This window comes from Rhineura floridana, chromosome 15, assembly GCF_030035675.1.
Source record: "Rhineura floridana isolate rRhiFlo1 chromosome 15, rRhiFlo1.hap2, whole genome shotgun sequence".
NCBI lineage: Eukaryota > Metazoa > Chordata > Lepidosauria > Squamata > Rhineuridae > Rhineura > Rhineura floridana.
The window spans coordinates 17,148,400-17,164,822 of record NC_084494.1 but is presented as its reverse complement, the minus strand read 5'-3'; the positions used below and the strand labels follow the sequence as shown (position 1 = coordinate 17,164,822).

At 42.8% G+C, this 16,423-nt stretch overlaps 1 protein-coding gene and 1 pseudogene across 2 annotated transcripts in view; one reads left to right on the top strand and one right to left on the bottom strand.

The window, feature by feature from the left end:
• SYTL1 (synaptotagmin like 1) overlaps positions 1–16,423 on the bottom strand; it is a 48,505-nt gene that overhangs the window by 12,502 nt on the left and 19,580 nt on the right. The window contains exons 2-9 of one of the 2 annotated variants that reach the window (XM_061597660.1): positions 14,566–14,642; positions 13,673–14,041; positions 12,200–12,348; positions 11,535–11,634; positions 8,524–8,572; positions 6,885–6,948; positions 3,979–4,070; positions 1,704–1,823 (exon numbers count right to left, since the gene is read on the bottom strand). In XM_061597660.1, the coding sequence (XP_061453644.1) occupies positions 1,704–1,823; positions 3,979–4,070; positions 6,885–6,948; positions 8,524–8,572; positions 11,535–11,634; positions 12,200–12,348; positions 13,673–13,800 (702 nt within the window). In that variant the 5' untranslated portion in view covers positions 13,801–14,041; positions 14,566–14,642. The remainder of the gene's footprint in view (positions 1–1,703; positions 1,824–3,978; positions 4,071–6,884; positions 6,949–8,523; positions 8,573–11,534; positions 11,635–12,199; positions 12,349–13,672; positions 14,042–14,565; positions 14,643–16,423) is intronic. The other variant, XM_061597661.1, reaches the window with a different exon arrangement.
• On the top strand, positions 7,402–7,522 carry LOC133371056 (5S ribosomal RNA; annotated as a pseudogene).

Sequence of the window (16,423 nt, the reverse complement as noted above, 5' to 3'; positions counted from 1 at the left end):
TTTTTTTAAAGCCCACATGAACATTTGTATTACTTATTTATTACATTTACAGTATATTCCACCTGTCCTCCAAGGAGCTCAAGGTGGTATACAAACACAGTACTCCCTCTCCTGATTTTATCTTCACAACAACCTTGACAGGTAGGTTAGTTTGAGAGACAATGACTACCCCAAGATAACCCAGTGAGCTTCATGGCTGAGTGGGGATTTGAACTCTGGTCTCCAGGTCTCAGCCCGCCACTCTAACCACTACACCATATTGGCTCTACCTATTATTGTGTGCATATCTCCTAAAACATGGATGTTTGCACACAATGTGCCCTAATATACACATTCATGCATGCCATTTCCCCTAATATAATGCATTTTCGTATATTTTCACTAGGCACTTTTGTCTCCATTTCCCCCAATATACCTTTTCTGGGGTATGCATTTTGGTTGTATCCAATGCTACTACTCAGAGTAGACCCAATGAAGTTAATGGACATGACTAACTTAGGCCCATTCATTTCAATGGGTCTACTCTGAGTAGAACTATCATTGGATGCAACCCTTTCGTCTTTGTTGGAGAACTGCATCGCAAAATTCACAGAAGTGTGACTATCAAAGGCTAGCTGCGCTTCGCATATAGCAGAGGCGGCTAACCTGTGGCCCTCAAGATGATGCTAGACTCCCAAGTGCCATCAGCTTCAGCCAGCACGGCCAGCGGTCAGAAAGGATGGGTGCTGTAGTCCAACATATATAAGTGCAGGACCACAAGTCAGTCACCCATCGAGTATTGCTTTAGGAAATCAGAGTTAGGTAGGTTCTGGGGATGGGATCCATTGGCCGAAGCTGGTTCAAAAGCATTCTGTCAACCTCACAGGCCAGTATCTATTTGAGTTTGTTCTTTGTCAGCTAGCAGCTGCTTTTACCAATCCGTTTTCTCCCCTCGCAAAAAATATTGATATTAATATCAATATTTTGGAAGGAAATATTGATAAAATTATCAATATCAATATTCCAGAGGTGGGTTGTTTTGTTCTTTAAAAAATCAGTTTTCAAAAACAGCCACGGAAAATCGCTACATAAAAATCTGATCTGCAATGAGAGAGAATAAGCAAATGAATGTAAAATTTGGCACAAAATCCGAATTGGGTGGAATTCTAGCACCTCCCTAAGAAGTTCACATTCAAATGCAAACGGAACACATTTCTCCCCCACAGCTAACAGAGACTCATTTCTCAATTGTGGGAAACGTGCTGGTCTTAGAGGGTCAGGAATCAGTGGAGTCGTGGGCACTGCCCCAGCACACTCCATCTGGCCTCAGTCAGCCCCCACCTGCCTGCCTTCTCACCTACAACCAGTCCAGGGGGTGGCAGAGCTTCCTGTCAGCTCCTTCCTCCTTGCTCTCAGTGTTGCCCCTTGTAGAACTCAGCAGGGAGAAGGAGGGCAAAACTAGGGTGAGTTGGCTCCGCCTGTCACTGGCTCTGGCTTCACCTCCTTTTTGGACTCCCTGCCTTTCTCCTCACCAGTCCCAATGGACACCAGCCACCACTGGCAGGAATAATGAGGCAAGCATTTGGGGAGGGAGGGAAAAAGGAAGGAAAATAAACAGGGATGCCAGAGTGAAAGGGGATTTATTTTCTGTTCAGTTCTCCATGCTAAAGGATGCCCCAGCCCTTGAACCACTGGTTCCCCCCACACACACCCCAATCACATACCGTGGATGAGCTTAAACTAGAGAATGAGGAACTGGTGCTCAGCAATTTATTCACTGCATTATTCTTTGGAGATGATGTACCCAAGGCTCCTTCCTGGCCATTTTCGAGACTTCCATTACTCTAAGGATGCAAAGCAGAGGCATATATTTTTGGGACCCATCCTATTTTGTGGTTTGGAGTTGTTTTTAATAGTTTTTAATCCTGAATTTTAAAATTGGTGTAACCCGCCCTGGGTGAAGGTGGGTAAAAAATGATGGCGATGATGATGATTTTTAAAAGGACGCTTATTCCCATGACTTTTCTACAACATTGCACCAGTGAATAATGAGTTGATCTCTAGACTTTGAGTTGCAGGATGACACTAAACAGGAGAGTTACTCAAATGCCAATGCTGCATGCAGAACTGGATCTTCCATGTTGCATGAGAGGTTTTTTAAAAACAATCCTTTAATCTTGCAGCGAACTGCAAACAGTTGACAGACAACACCATATTCTAGGCATGAACAGGCATTCAGACAATCATTGGCTCTCTGTGACTGGAAGCTACAAAGATGGGCTAAAAATACTACACTTTGGGTATGATCCCCAGTGCTTGGAAAGTTCATTTTAAAACAGAATTTGTTTCAGTTCCTCCAAAAAGGAACTAATTCTGTTCCAGTTCAAGTCACAATTCATTCATGTGGTCCTCAGCATTTTTTCCCAGCCTTCAGAATTTTACAAGCGGTATAAAGATATACTTAAGAAGACTAAAAGGGGAAAAAAAACAAAAACACACACATACTGGAATGTGAACAATTGTTTATTTTCCCCAACAATTTTGAACTTTTCTTTAAACAAACAGCAGCATCATTTTTCAGATAGGTAAAAATGATAAATGCAATGGCCACAAATCAAACACAGAATTAAGTGCAATGGAACCCATATATCTGTGAGAGGAACAGGGGTCTCCTAACGATGTTTAGCACCTTTAACAAACTACCATTCCCAGGATTCCTTGGAGGAAGCCATGACTATTTAAAGTGGTATAATAGTGCTTTAAATGTAAGGTGCTGATGTGGCCTGGGAATTGAGACAGCCACAGGGTTTCTCCAGGACAATTCAGGAATCTTAACCAAGTGTCTGATTCACTAGGATGCATGATAGTTTTACTTGGGCTTGTGTTTATTCTGGTCTTGATTTAGACAGCAGTCTAAATGAGTGAGGAATTTGTGGCCTTCCAAATATCGTTGGATGACAACTCCCATCATCCCTGGCCACTAGATATGCAGGCTAGAGCTGATGGAAGTTAAGAGTCCAGCAACTTCTGGAGGGTCACTGGTTCCCCACCTCCAGTCAAGAGGAAAGCTGCTATTTATTTATTATTATTTATTTATAAATATATTTGTATACCACTGTTTCATTAAAAACAACAAAGTGATTTACAACCAGTTTAAACAAATTGTTACAAGTTAAAACGACCACCATGACCACCAAAGATCAGCTATTGCAAAATACATCTTAGCATATAAGTTGTCCATGTGATTTTAGTAGGTATAATATATATATAAAAATAACAATGGTGAAACCTAAAGCTGGAATTGTAACCCCACTGAATTCTGCAAAGAATCAAAGTATTATTTTCCCCCTTCATTTCAAGGAGGCAGATTCTATAATAAAAAAACCCTCCAGTTTAAGAATATACCTACAGCTGGACATCCTTCCACCAAACTCCAAAAACCAAGGAAACAGCCCATCAGGGGAGCAGGAGATCTGCACATGTTAGGCATCTCTTATAAGCAACTCCTTCAACCCCTTCCTCTTTGTGAGAAGGCTAGATGTCACCCTCCTCCTCAACACACCCCTTGGGTTGGTTTAAAAATGCAAAGACACTTTGGGTTGGTCCTCCATAGTCCAACACACTTCCTGTGTCACATATCTTGCTTCTGTTGTGTGGGCTGATCGCAGGTGTTGCCAGCACTCACCAGACGCTCTTTCACCATATGGTTTCTCCATGACAATTTAGCAATCTTAATCCATTGTCCCATTCATTAGGACACATGATCGTTTTTACCTGGGCTTGTGGCCTTTTATTCTGGCCTTGATTTACACAGCAGTCAACAGCAACGGTGAGTAACTTGAGGCCTTCCAGATATTGTTGGACTACAACTTCCATCATCCCTGGCCATTAGATATGCAGGCTGGGGTTGATGGGAGCTAGAGCTTCTGGACGGCCAGAGATTCCCCACCCTCAGTCAAGAGTGAAGCTGCTATTCATTTGCAAAGCAACACTTCATACCTGCACTGTGACCGTGATGGCTGGAATGCTATTGTTCTGCTGTTCCTCTTCCCCAGCTTCTGAACTCAGGCTACTAAATGAGTTGCTTCTCTCTGCATTAGAAAAAAAATGAACATGTGAGGGGCAGACCCTGGAAACTCAGTTCTGTGCACGTTTGAAATCTAAGAAATACATAGCAGTGCATAAGGCTTTCAAGCCCTCAAAGTGCTTCACATACATTACATTGTTACAATACATACAATAACCCTGTAGGCGAGTATTATAATCTTCACATTGCAGATGGGCTGAGGCTAAGAGGTGGTGGCCTTAGGAAACCCACATTGCCATGAATGCACTGAGGTGAGGTTCGAATCACCCTCATGTGCAGCTTCGTCAGGCAATAAACTACACAAGGCAGAAAATTCCAGGAGCTTGAGAATCTCAGGTTCATTGCACTTTTGAAAAAGGAAAAAGTTTCTAGTCCTAATGGCCAAGGCTTGGACATATTTGAATGATGTCTGGTGATACATCAGAAACTCCAAGAGATGAGCACTCGTAGTGGTTCCTCACGCTCCTGAGGTTCAATTGGCCTTCACCAGGGACTGAGCCTTTTGTATGGCAGGTCCGGCCCTGTGGAACTCCACACCAAGAGAGGTTCAGCAGGCCTTTAAATATGAATTTGCTTTTCCAACCGATGCAGTACCTATGGATGCTTTTATTGTTGTTGTTTTTAATTCTATAATGTTTTTATATGCTGTAATACCACCTTGATATATTTGTACAAATGTGGCTTATAAATATTTAAATTAATAAATAAATGATGGAACTATTCTGTCCCATCTAATAATCAGCAGGAGTAATTAATGCAAATAAGGAATCAATCAGGGCTGTTTTGCACAATCTGTATATATTTTCCAGATTGTAAAAATCAGCTTGTCTTGGTGTAAAACAGGGTTAGGCTACAGCTCTCATCATCCCTGTCCATTGGTCATGCTGGCTGGGGCTGATGCAATCCAACATCATCTGAAGGGCCACAGGGACCCCTATCCCTGGCATAGAATTTGTTTAATTTTCTAGCATGCCTTCCCATAGAAACATGGCTTTTGGCCAAAATAACTATGCATCAGCATATTTCGCCGCTGCTGAAAGCTCTGCACTGGCTGCCAGTACAATACATATTTAAGGTATTATTGTTAGTGTATAAAGCCCTAAATGGCCTAGAGGCAGATTACCCAAGAGACTGCCTTCTCTCTTATACACCAGCCAGTTCACTGTGCTTATCTGGAGATGAGCAGTCGTCTCATATTCATTTAGTTTCAACATGAAATGAGGCTGCTAGCACCATGGTACCAGAACTTCAAGACACTGTTCTTGTGGATCAGATGGGCACCTCCAATCCTGATATTTCACCACCTGCTGAAAACATATTTGTTTTGCCAACCATTTCTAGAGAATTAATCTCATTCAGCATTGGTCATTTGTTCTGCATTTTATGATTTTATAGTTTTATGGTGTTTTAATTATTTTATTGTTTTAATGATTTTTATGGGTTGGTGGTTTATATATATATATTCTAATAGATACATGAATGTGACAGCTGGGCACCCTGGGTTATCCTAGAGCAAATACAAAGCACACACCCACTGCAATCTTGGAGGTATTTTCCCTGAGTTGGAAGGAGATAGCTAGTGTTTGGCCTCAAGCAGCAAAAAATAGCCTTGGCTGCCCATGTATGCAAGAGGTGACGTCACGGAACAAGATTTGCAGGGAAAATACATGGCAGTCTCTGGAATGTGCTGTCTCTGGACCAAATTAAATGGAGGGATGGACAAATCTGTCATTTTTCATTTTGTCTCGGTTTCTTATTTTTCCAGTTCACCACATTTCCACATCAGTTTGCAATTTATTTATTTTTAAAGTCCTCACCAAAAAGAGTCTGGATTTTAGTATGCATTTCTCCTAATATATACATTTTTGAATGCATTTTTACCTAAATATATTCATTTTTGAGGATGTTGAACTTATCAAGGATTATCAATACCTTGGCACAGACACTAACCAAAACGGAGATAATAGTCAAGAAATCAGAAGAAGGTTAGGACTGGAGAGGGTAGCTATGACAGAACTAGAAAAGGTCCTCAAATTCAAAGATGTATCACTGAACATCAAAGTCAGGATCATTCAGACCATGGTATTCCCGATCTCTATGTATGGATGTGAAAGCTGGACAGTGAAAAAAGCAGGTAAGAGAAAAATCAACTCATTCGAAATGTGGTGCTGGAGGAGAGCTTTGCGGATACCATGGACCACGATAAAGACAAATAATTGGGTGTTAGAACAAATTAAACCAGAACCGTCACTAGAAGCTAAAGTAATGAAACTGAGGTTATCATACTTTGGACACATCATGAGAAGACATGATTCACTAGAGAAGACAATAATGCTGGGAAAAACAGAAGGGAGTAGAAAAAGAGGAAGACCAAACAAGAGATTGATTGATTCCATAAAGGAAGCCACAGAGCTGAACTTACAAGATCTGAACAGGGTGGTTCACGACAGATGTTATTGGAGGTTGCCGATTCATGGACTGCCTTCAAGTCGATCCCAGCTTATGGTGACCCTATGAATAGGGTTTTCATGGTAAGCGGTATTCAGAGATTGTTTACCATTGCCCTTCTCTGAGGCTGAGAGGCAGTGATCGGCCCAAGGTCACCCAGTGAACTTAATGGTTGTGTAGGGATTCGAACCCTGGTGGGTCGCCATAAGTAATCGACTTGAAGGCACATAACACACACACACACTTCACTTAATCTAATGCATTTGTGTATGTCATTTTCACTAATATATTATTTTTATTCCCACTTTCCCTCAGTACTGTATACATGTTTTTGTACACTTTTTTAAGTTGGAGAACATTATTATTTGACCTGGATTGTTTTCATCAATCTGCTCTGGGGGCTGGGTGACATCCTGAGGAGTCAAGGCAGCCATCTAGAGAGAGAGAGAGAGAGAGAGAGAGAGAGAGAGAGAGAGAGAAGCAGGATGCTGAGTTTATTGGTTGCAAATGGTCTAATCATAGAAAACGTCTTTGGGCTCTTATCTGCATTTGCAAATTGCACCAAATACTGTCCCCATCCCTCCAGAACACAGAGCTGCACAAATCGAGCCGCTCATCAAACTGTCAAAGGAGCACGGATGGCAGTCTCAAAAACACCTCAGTCCCAGACCTCCCAGGCAATTTGCATATGCAAAATATTAAAAGCCGCTGCCTTGTAAATTTATCCTTATAGGAACAAAGGGCAGTGTCTTCTCCCTGCAGGTGTTAGGAAGCTTGGCTCTCAAAATGAGGGACCCAGAAGAATCATTTTTTGGGGGGAAAAGGATGTCCATTTTGAAGTTTCATTTAGGGAGTAAAAATATGTGTCCCAGCATTTCAAGAGCGCGCCCTACAGCCATACTACCCTAAACACGCCCGATCTCGTCTGATCTCGGAAGCTAAGCAGGGTCAGGCCTGGTTAGTACTTGCTTGGGAGACCACCTGGGAATACCGGTGGTGCCGTAGGCTTAGAGGAAGGCAATGGTAAACTACCTCTGAATACCTCTTACCATGAAAACCCTATGAATACATCCAAAAGATTCATAGGGTCGCCATAAGTCGTAACTGACTTAAAGGCATATAACAACAACAATAATTTCAGGAGAGCTGCCAGCTGGTGTCATTCTATCACCTTCTATACCCACTGATTTCAAGGCCGATTCAGGCTCAAAATATAACTCTGGTTCTAGGAATATTTCAGCTTAAGACGTCTTGCCAGAGAACTATAAGTGATCTGATAATAATACTTAGCATTTATATAGCACTTCCATAGCGTTCACATATATTATCTTGTAATCTTTACAATACCAACCCTAACAGGTGGACCAGTATTATTATATTGCTAGGCGGGGGGGGAGAGAGACATAATGATGACTAACACCTAAAGCAACTTAGTTGATGGCAGAGATAAGATCTGAATCAGGAACTGCTCAATTCATAGCTCTGTCTAACAATCACTGTGTTCCAGGACCTTCCTCTACCAAGGGACTTCTTTTTTAAATTAAAAAAATAATTCATAGTTTATATAGTTTCAGGTGGTTGTAACCTTCTAAAATTCAAAGAGCTCTCAATGACCAAAAAAAATGTTTTTTAAATGTATATAGAGATATAGCAAGTTTTTATCTCTTCTGGGGTTGTGTCCAACTAAGTTAAAATTCATGGGCCCAAGTCAGTCTTGTCCATTCATTTCAATAGGTCTGGATAGAACCCATTGATCATTGTAGTTTTGTTTGTTTGTGTAAACCACTTTGAGGTTTTCTTAAAATCAAGCGGCATATAGATTTTGTTAAAAAAATAAAATGATCCCTGCTCTGAAACCCTGTAGAGCTGCTGCCAGTCAGTGCAGACAATACTGACCTAGATTGATCAACGGTCTGAGTCAGTATAAGGCAGCTTCCTACATTCCTACTTTGCTTCTGATTGGTTTTGCTATCTTGCGGACATTGACCACACCAGCCAGGTGAACTCACCTGAGCCTCCTTAGACCTGGACGGCTGAGAACTTGTCTCACTAGGAAGCCTATGAAGAAATTGAGAGGTGGTTACTCTTTTGGGGCAAGCTCTCTGGTTCATAAGAAGATTGCTTTCTCCTTCCTTTCTTCGGGGAACAAGCTCTTTGTTCTCCTACACTGAGGGGAAAAAAAGGAAGGCCAGGCTCCCTCACACTCCAACTAGACATGATTCACACATCATGCAAAGGCCAGCCATGTTGGCCAGGGAGTGAATGCTCAACATGAAGATGCAGGGGTGTAGTTGTCCAGGGTCTCGGGGGGGGTGTCTTAGACCCCTTACATTTTTGGGAGCCAGGTCACAGCAGGGTCCCTATGTCTTCAGTGTCCTGTGAGCCAATCAGCATAAAAGGGGAGTGTGTTAACCACTGAGAAGAGTCTTCTAAAGTAGTACTCAAGCCTGGCCAGATTATGCTATAACCTTGGAAGGCTGTATAATTTAAAAAGGGGGTGTGGCTGTTAGGCAGCGTGGCTGTAACTATTATGAAGGGAACCTGCACTTCTGAATTTGCCACTACACTACTGGGAAGACACATGAAAAATGTCTGTTCCCTGTTTGATAGAGATGTTTGCAAGCGCACATTTGTCATATTCACACTTGCATTTTTAGGTGGATGTTTGAGGAGTGTGGGAAAGAGTTAAGGCGTGAAGTAGGTCTAAACTCCAAGGTCACATCCACATTATCCATTTAAAGCATTCATATACTACTATCAGTCATGGTTTCCCTGAAAAAATCCTGGGAATTGTAGTTTCTTATGGGTTTTCAGACTCCTGTTCCCCTCACAGAGCTATAATTCCTGGAGTAGTTTAACAATCAATCCCTTTTCTGTAACTCTGTGAAGGGAATAGGGCTCTCCTAACAATCTCAGCACCCTTAAAGAACTACAGCTCCTAGGATTCTTTGGGGGAAGCCCTGACTGCTGAAGAAAACATCTTGATCTGTGTACACACCAAACCGTAGCTTGTTAAGGATGCTGGGAATTATAGCTCTGTGAGGGGTAAACTACACTTCCCAGGATTCTTTGGGAGAAGTCATGTGCTCTTCATGTATGGTGTATATGGAGCCACATTTTTTATGATGGTGATGTATTGAACGTGTTGGTCACTTGTTGCACAAAAAGGTCTCAAAGCTACTTAAAATGTATTTAAAAGCATAAGCATAAGTAGAAAATACCTTAAAATATAAACACATTTACACATATAAAAGGCTGCTGATGAGTCCCTTTGGCAAACCTCCAGCACCCATGGCAGCCTCAGCTGATGCTCAGTGACCTTCTGGTAAACTGCTTAGACCACAGACTTATCGCAAATACTTTCAGGCAGGGCAGACAGAAAACAAAGACATGGCCTGAATTTTCTGTTTGCTAAACCTGATAGTTGGTTGCAAGAATGGGCCCTTACTAGGGATGTGCAAGAATTCCACCCAATTCAGATTTGGTACCAAATTTACCATTAATTTGCTTAGTTTCAGTCATTGAGGATTGGGTATTGATGTAGCGAATTTCCTCAGCAATTTTTGGAAACGGACCTTTTCAAACAAAAATCCGCCTCTAAAACATTGGTTGGAGGAATGATAATGGATGTTTCCTTTTATAATATTGACATTTCCTTCAAAATATCAATATTTTTAAAGGAAATATTTATATTTCCTGCAAAATACCACTGTTTAAAAATATAAATGTTAATATCGGTATTTTTTTTCTGAGAAAAAAAATGGATTGGTAAAAGCAGCAGCTAGCAGACACAGAATGAACTCAAATCAACGCTAGCCTGGTTAGGTCGACGGAAAGCTTTCGAACCAGCACTTGCCAATGGATCCGTTCTCCGCCCCTTCCTTACATACAGGCAAACAGCTGTCATTCCTGCACTCTCCTTATCCCTGCAACTTGGCTTAACAACACAATCTTAATCATGTCTACTCAAAAATAAGTCTTAATGAATTCAGTGGGGCTTACTGTCAGGATTGCAGCCTCAACCTTGCAGCTACAAACAAGAAACTGTGAAGCTTCCACATTATGGCCCATTCAGATTATATTCCCCAACATCAGCTCCAGCCAGTACAGCCAATGGCCAGGGATGATGGAAATTGCAATCCAGCAACATCTGGAGAGCCACAGGTTTCCTAATATTAAGCCACCAACATCCCTTTTAAACATTTTATCTTCCTTGTCTGCAGGTTCCTCAAGTTACATTCTACATGGTTCCGTTAACTGTCCCACCGCGGCCACGTTAGGAGATTTTTTAAATGTGTAATCCTAGGGGCAAGGGTTCCTCCAACTTTCGTCAGGACCACATCTGGTGGGGAGGGGTGGTTAAACCCTTCTCTCCACAGCTGCAATCCTGATTAAAATTGTCCTTGCATTGCGGTTAATGGGGGGGGGGGGGAACAGCTCCAGCTACTTAATCTCAGTGATTCAACTTTTTAAAAAGCCCCAAACATGGCTGCTATGCAGTTCACATCTATTATCATTATCATCATCATCATCATCATCATCATCCCACCTTTCTATCACTGTTCTTCAACCTTGGGTCTCCAGATGCTGACGGACTACAACTCTCATCTTCCCTGACCACTGACCATGCTGTCTGGGGATGATGGGTCTTGTAATCCAACAATATCCGGAGACCCAAGGTTGAAGAACAGTGATGTACATGGTTCTCCTCCCTCTCCTTTTTGTCCTCAGAACAACCCTGTGAGGTAGGTTAAGCTGAGAGACTGTGACAGGCAGAAGGTCACTAAGCAAGCTTCATGGCCAAGTGGGGGTTTGAACCCTAGTCTCCTGGATCCTAGTCCAACACTCTAACCACTATACCACATTGGTTGTCATAACATGTAGTGGCCCTAGGTTGATGCTATTCATTCTAGGAACTGTCACTGGCTTTTACTTATTTGACATGCTCCTGGAGGAGCTGACATTTCCTAAGAAAAAGGCAAGACCGCCCTTCTGCACCCAAATTGTCAATGGTTCTCACCCATCCACAACATCAGGCATGTTCTCTTCCCCTGCTGGGGGTTCGCTGATCACCTCCAGGTCCCCCAAGCTGGCTCGTTGCTTTGGATCCCATTCGCCTGCTTTGTTATAGGGAAAAGATGCATCTCTCTTAGTATATATAAGGGATGGGGAACTTGTTTCAGCCCAAGGGCCACATTCCCTTCCAGGAGCCACATGCAAATAGTGGATGGGGCTAGGGGCAAAAGCAGACAAATAAATTTACCTTTGTACAGTCAGCTAGTTTCAACACACACTCCTCTCTCTCCTACATCCAGGAAAGCGAGAAGCATGTCAGAGTTCATGGGCACATTTCAGCCATGCAAAAACACTCAAAGAGGGTGCAGAGCAAGGCCAGTGAGGGGTGTGGCTTGGACAGAGGGGGTCTGGTTGAAGAAATTTCTGAGGTCCACATAGAGAGGTTTGGGGGGGCACATTTGGCATCCAGGCCTGAGGCTCCCCACCCCCCATTCTGCAACATCTGGAGGGCCACGGGTTCCTAATCCTCACTCTTACGGCTTATATACATTCTTTTCCCTTTTCTTTGCCTCAGGTTTAGAGATGTGGGGGGAGAGAGGAGGCCTTTAACACAGAAGGTGTTTTACCGCAGGGATGATAGCCAAGAAGAGGCTGCTCTGTGCCCCTTACCTTTGGGCTTCTTCTTCCGACGGATAGAAGCTCGGACAATGTCCGAGCCAAAATGATTGTGCCGGTGTCGTTTGGAACGGACATCACAGAACCAGTCCCCAGACAGGATCTTCAACCAGTTAGGATCCGAGACCGATTCCCGCAGTTTGCTTGAGACAGGAGGGATAAGAGAGAATTGGACAGGTTAGGGATGCTTCCTCAGAGCAGAATTACCAGTCAGTAAATCCCTGAACACGCTTGATCTCGTCTGATCTCAGAAGCTAAATAGGGTCATGCCTGGTTACTACTTGGATGGGAGACCACCTGGGAATACTGGGTGCCGTAGGCTTAGAGGAAGGCAATGGTAAACCACCTCTGAATACCTCTTACCATGAAAACCCTATGAATATATCCAAAAAAGATTCATAGGGTTGCCATAAGTTGTAACTTGAAGGCATATAACAACAACAAATCCCATTAAGCTCAGTAGAAGTTACTTCTGATCAGATATGCATAAAATTGCACTGGTCTGTCTCGGAATACATAATCCTATCTTGTATGCCGGGGATGGAGAATCAGAGGCCCTTCAGATGTTGCTGCATTCCACCTCCCATCAACCCCATTAGCAATGGTCAGGGTTGATGGGAATTGTAGTTCAACAATGTATGGAGGGCCACAGGCTCACCAACCCTCTATATGCTAAAAATGAGCTCCATTTCTCTGTAAGTGGATCCTTATAGAGTCAAAACGGCACTAAGCACACACAAGAGGAAGGTATAAGCAGACTCAGGTGAACATCATGTTGTGCAGAAGAACCAAAGGAGAGGGAGGGGGAGAGGGAGGGAGGGGGAGAGGGAGGGGGAGAGAGGGAGAGAGGAAGAGAGAGAGAGGGGGAGGGACAGAGCGGGCCAGCCAGTTATGTTCTCCTCTACATTTTTTAACTGCATACCTGAAGGGAATAGATATATTTTGTGCAGGCTCTACCCCCGCAGAAACCATTGGTTTCCACCCCTAGACCTATCCACCAGAAATTAAGGCCTATTCATAAGCTTCCTATGGAGAAAGGCAAAAGTTAATCCCAACAGGCACCCAGCTGAGTTCTTTAAGGGCAACACTGAGACTAAGCTGACAGGACTAAGCTGACCACCTCCTGGACTGCTTGGAAGAAAGAAGGCAGGCAGGTGGTGGCTGGCTGGCTGAGGGGAAACTAAGCGCTCCATTCCTCTAACAGTGGAGACTTGTGGCCCCGATGTCAGTGGGGCAGTGAATCCACTCCAGATTTCAGTCCAAACTTTCAAGGAGCTGTCCACAGTGCTGAAAGCTGTCTAGCTCCTTGAAAGTTCAGACAAAAACCTACAGCGGATTCACTGACATGGGGACCACCAGCCTCCACTGTCCCCAAGTGAAGCAGCCTCCACTGGTCAGTCCTGGCGTTAGGAAGCCTCTCTGTTTGTACATGTCAGCACCACCACCACAAGACTGCCCGCATCTCACTTGATGCGTCCCTCCTCCGACATCCGGAGCTGCGCGTCTCTCTGTAGCACTTCTGCAATGGCGTTCTGCTCCTCCTCAGTCAGGAAGCTGAGGTCCAGCAAGGAATCCATGCCAATCTCTTGATCCATGAGGGAAGGAATAACTTGGAATGAGAGTCTCAAGTCAATACCACCAGGGTCTAAATCACTGCTTTTCTCAGGTTCAGCCTGTCACTACATTATCCGGCTGCAAGGAAATGGGAGACCAGTATCATTCGTCCACTTTCCCCCCACAGATACGGAAACAGCTCTCAGGAACAATTCTAGGTGATGCTCCATGGACGGTTATGCTCCATCCTCATCAGCAGTTGAGAGACAAGGATACAACCAGCTGGAAGAAAAAGGCAGGGAAGAAACTGTTTTAACACCAAATATTTGTATTTTTTTTAAATTGTTTGAACCATCACGGATTGTCCTAAAGAATCTTGGGAACTGTAGTCTGGTGAGCTGCTGAGAATTCTGTCTAAGATCCCTAGCCCTCCTCCAGAGAACTACATGTCCCAGAGCTCCCTGGGGAAAAGGCAATGGGAAAGAAGCTGCATACACAACATTTATTTTAAGCACTTGACTTTCCCCAAAGAATCCTGGGAACTGTAGCTTGTGAAGGGGGCTGGGAATGAGCTGTAAACTACAGCTCCCAGGATTCTTTGGGGGAAGCCACAGACTTTAAATGTGCTTATTATGTGTGTAGTGTTGCAACTGCTCACTGGGGCAAGCTATCACCAGCATGTTATCCTGCTGCTGAAAGAATTGCCCTGGCTACCCATTAGCTACCGGGCCAAGTTCAAGGTTCTGGTTTTGGTGTTCAAAAGCTCTATGCAGCTTGGAGCCAGGATACCTGAAAGATTGTCTTACCAGTTATATATCCAGTTGATCACTGTGCTCTGCAGGTGAGGGCCTTCTGCAGATACTATCTTATCAAGAGGTCCGTTCTACACAACATAGAAAGTAGACTTTTAGTGTGGTGGCACCTACCCTTTGGAATCCCTTCCCATCTCTGTTAATTTTTTGGCAGTTATTAGAGACCTTCCTCTTTCAACAAATCTTTTAAGGAGAGACCTTATCTCAGTCTGCGTCTCTGATGGAATTGCTTTCCAACCTGTTTTTAAAATTGTTTTTTAAAGATGTTTTTAAGATGTTTTGTTTTAATATGTTTTTAAAGATGCTTTGTTTTAATATGTTTTAAATTCTTTTGTTTTTAATATGTTTTGAAGTGCTTTTAATGTTTTTGTCTGCCACCACAGGCTCTTTTCGGGAGGAAGGGCTGGATATAAATCTAATAAATAAATAATTTCTAGGGTGGTGATTTGTTTTACTTTTTTCCTTCCATGTCTGCAATCACCACCTAAATTTAGTGTTAGACGGACTGATGAATTGTTAATTACTCTTCAATGCTATCATCATGGCTGTTGTTTTTTTAATCAATTGTGGGGAGGAAATGAGCATTATTGTACCATCTGAGAATCTCATCCAAGGCCTTCAGTGCTGCTGCATGCTCTTCAGATTAATCTCCTAGCCACTATGAGCAGGGCCTTTCATGTCATGGCACCTACCATGTGGAACACTCTCCCTCTTGACATTAGACATTTTGTGCTTTTGACACATGCTTAAGACCTTTTTGTTTGTTTGTTTGATCAAGCATCCTCAGAGTGTAGATGCTGGCTACATATGCTCCTGATTATTAGGTAATTCTGTGAATTTGTATTTAACATTTATTTAGGATGCCATATTTTTATCTTGTTGTACACCTCTTTGAGATTCTTTTCTAAGTATTAAGCAATCTATAAGCATCTCAAAAACACACAAATTAAATAACAGTATTGATAATGAAGGGGTTTAATTCTGTGAATTTGTTTTCATTATTTCTTCAATTTTTATTGTTATGGAATATTTGTTGCTATTTCTCTGACTGGTGAACCCACTTTCAGTGCAATACTGCACAAAATACCGCTGGGTATGAGGCAACCAACAGATGAAATAAATAAATAATAATATAAATTAAATTATACTCGACTTGACGTGACATGTATAATCCACCTCAAAGGTCTTCTGTGCAAACATCATTGAAATGGATAAGAACTATGCAGGAGCTCTGACATGGGCTGTGTACATACCATATATTGAAAGCACATGACCCCCCCCCAAAAAAGAATCCTAGGAACTGTAGTTTGTTAAGGGTGCTGGAAATTGTCACTCTGTGAGGGGTTTACATTTCCCAGGATTCTTTGGGGAGGCATCATGTGCTTCACATGCGCTTTAAATGTATGGTGTGTAGGCAGCCGCACTCTCATTCATTTCAACAAGGCTTGTACAGGAGAACGTGCCAGAGAGGAGATGGGGGATGGTTCTATTAGGAATGTTCTGTCCTAGCTTTAGGCACTATAACATCTTGGATTGGGCCTGTAGATTCCAGCTGAGTACACATGTCAGCCTATACCATTGAAAAGGTAAAAGGTGCATTTTAGAGGTTGAGAAACTAAAGATCAAGAGAAATGCAAAAACAAAATGCAACAATAATCAGGATGTGGGTTTTCACATTCCTGTTGCCTTTACTGCTTACCCTGTCACCTTATTATTGTGCAGGACGCCTCAACCTACTACTTTCTCAGTCCACTTCCTGCATCTGATGACAAAAGCTCGTGCCTCAATAATGCAGAGAAGACATGTTCACACAAGTCATATTAACACTGCCTTTTCACCTGGCCTGATAGCT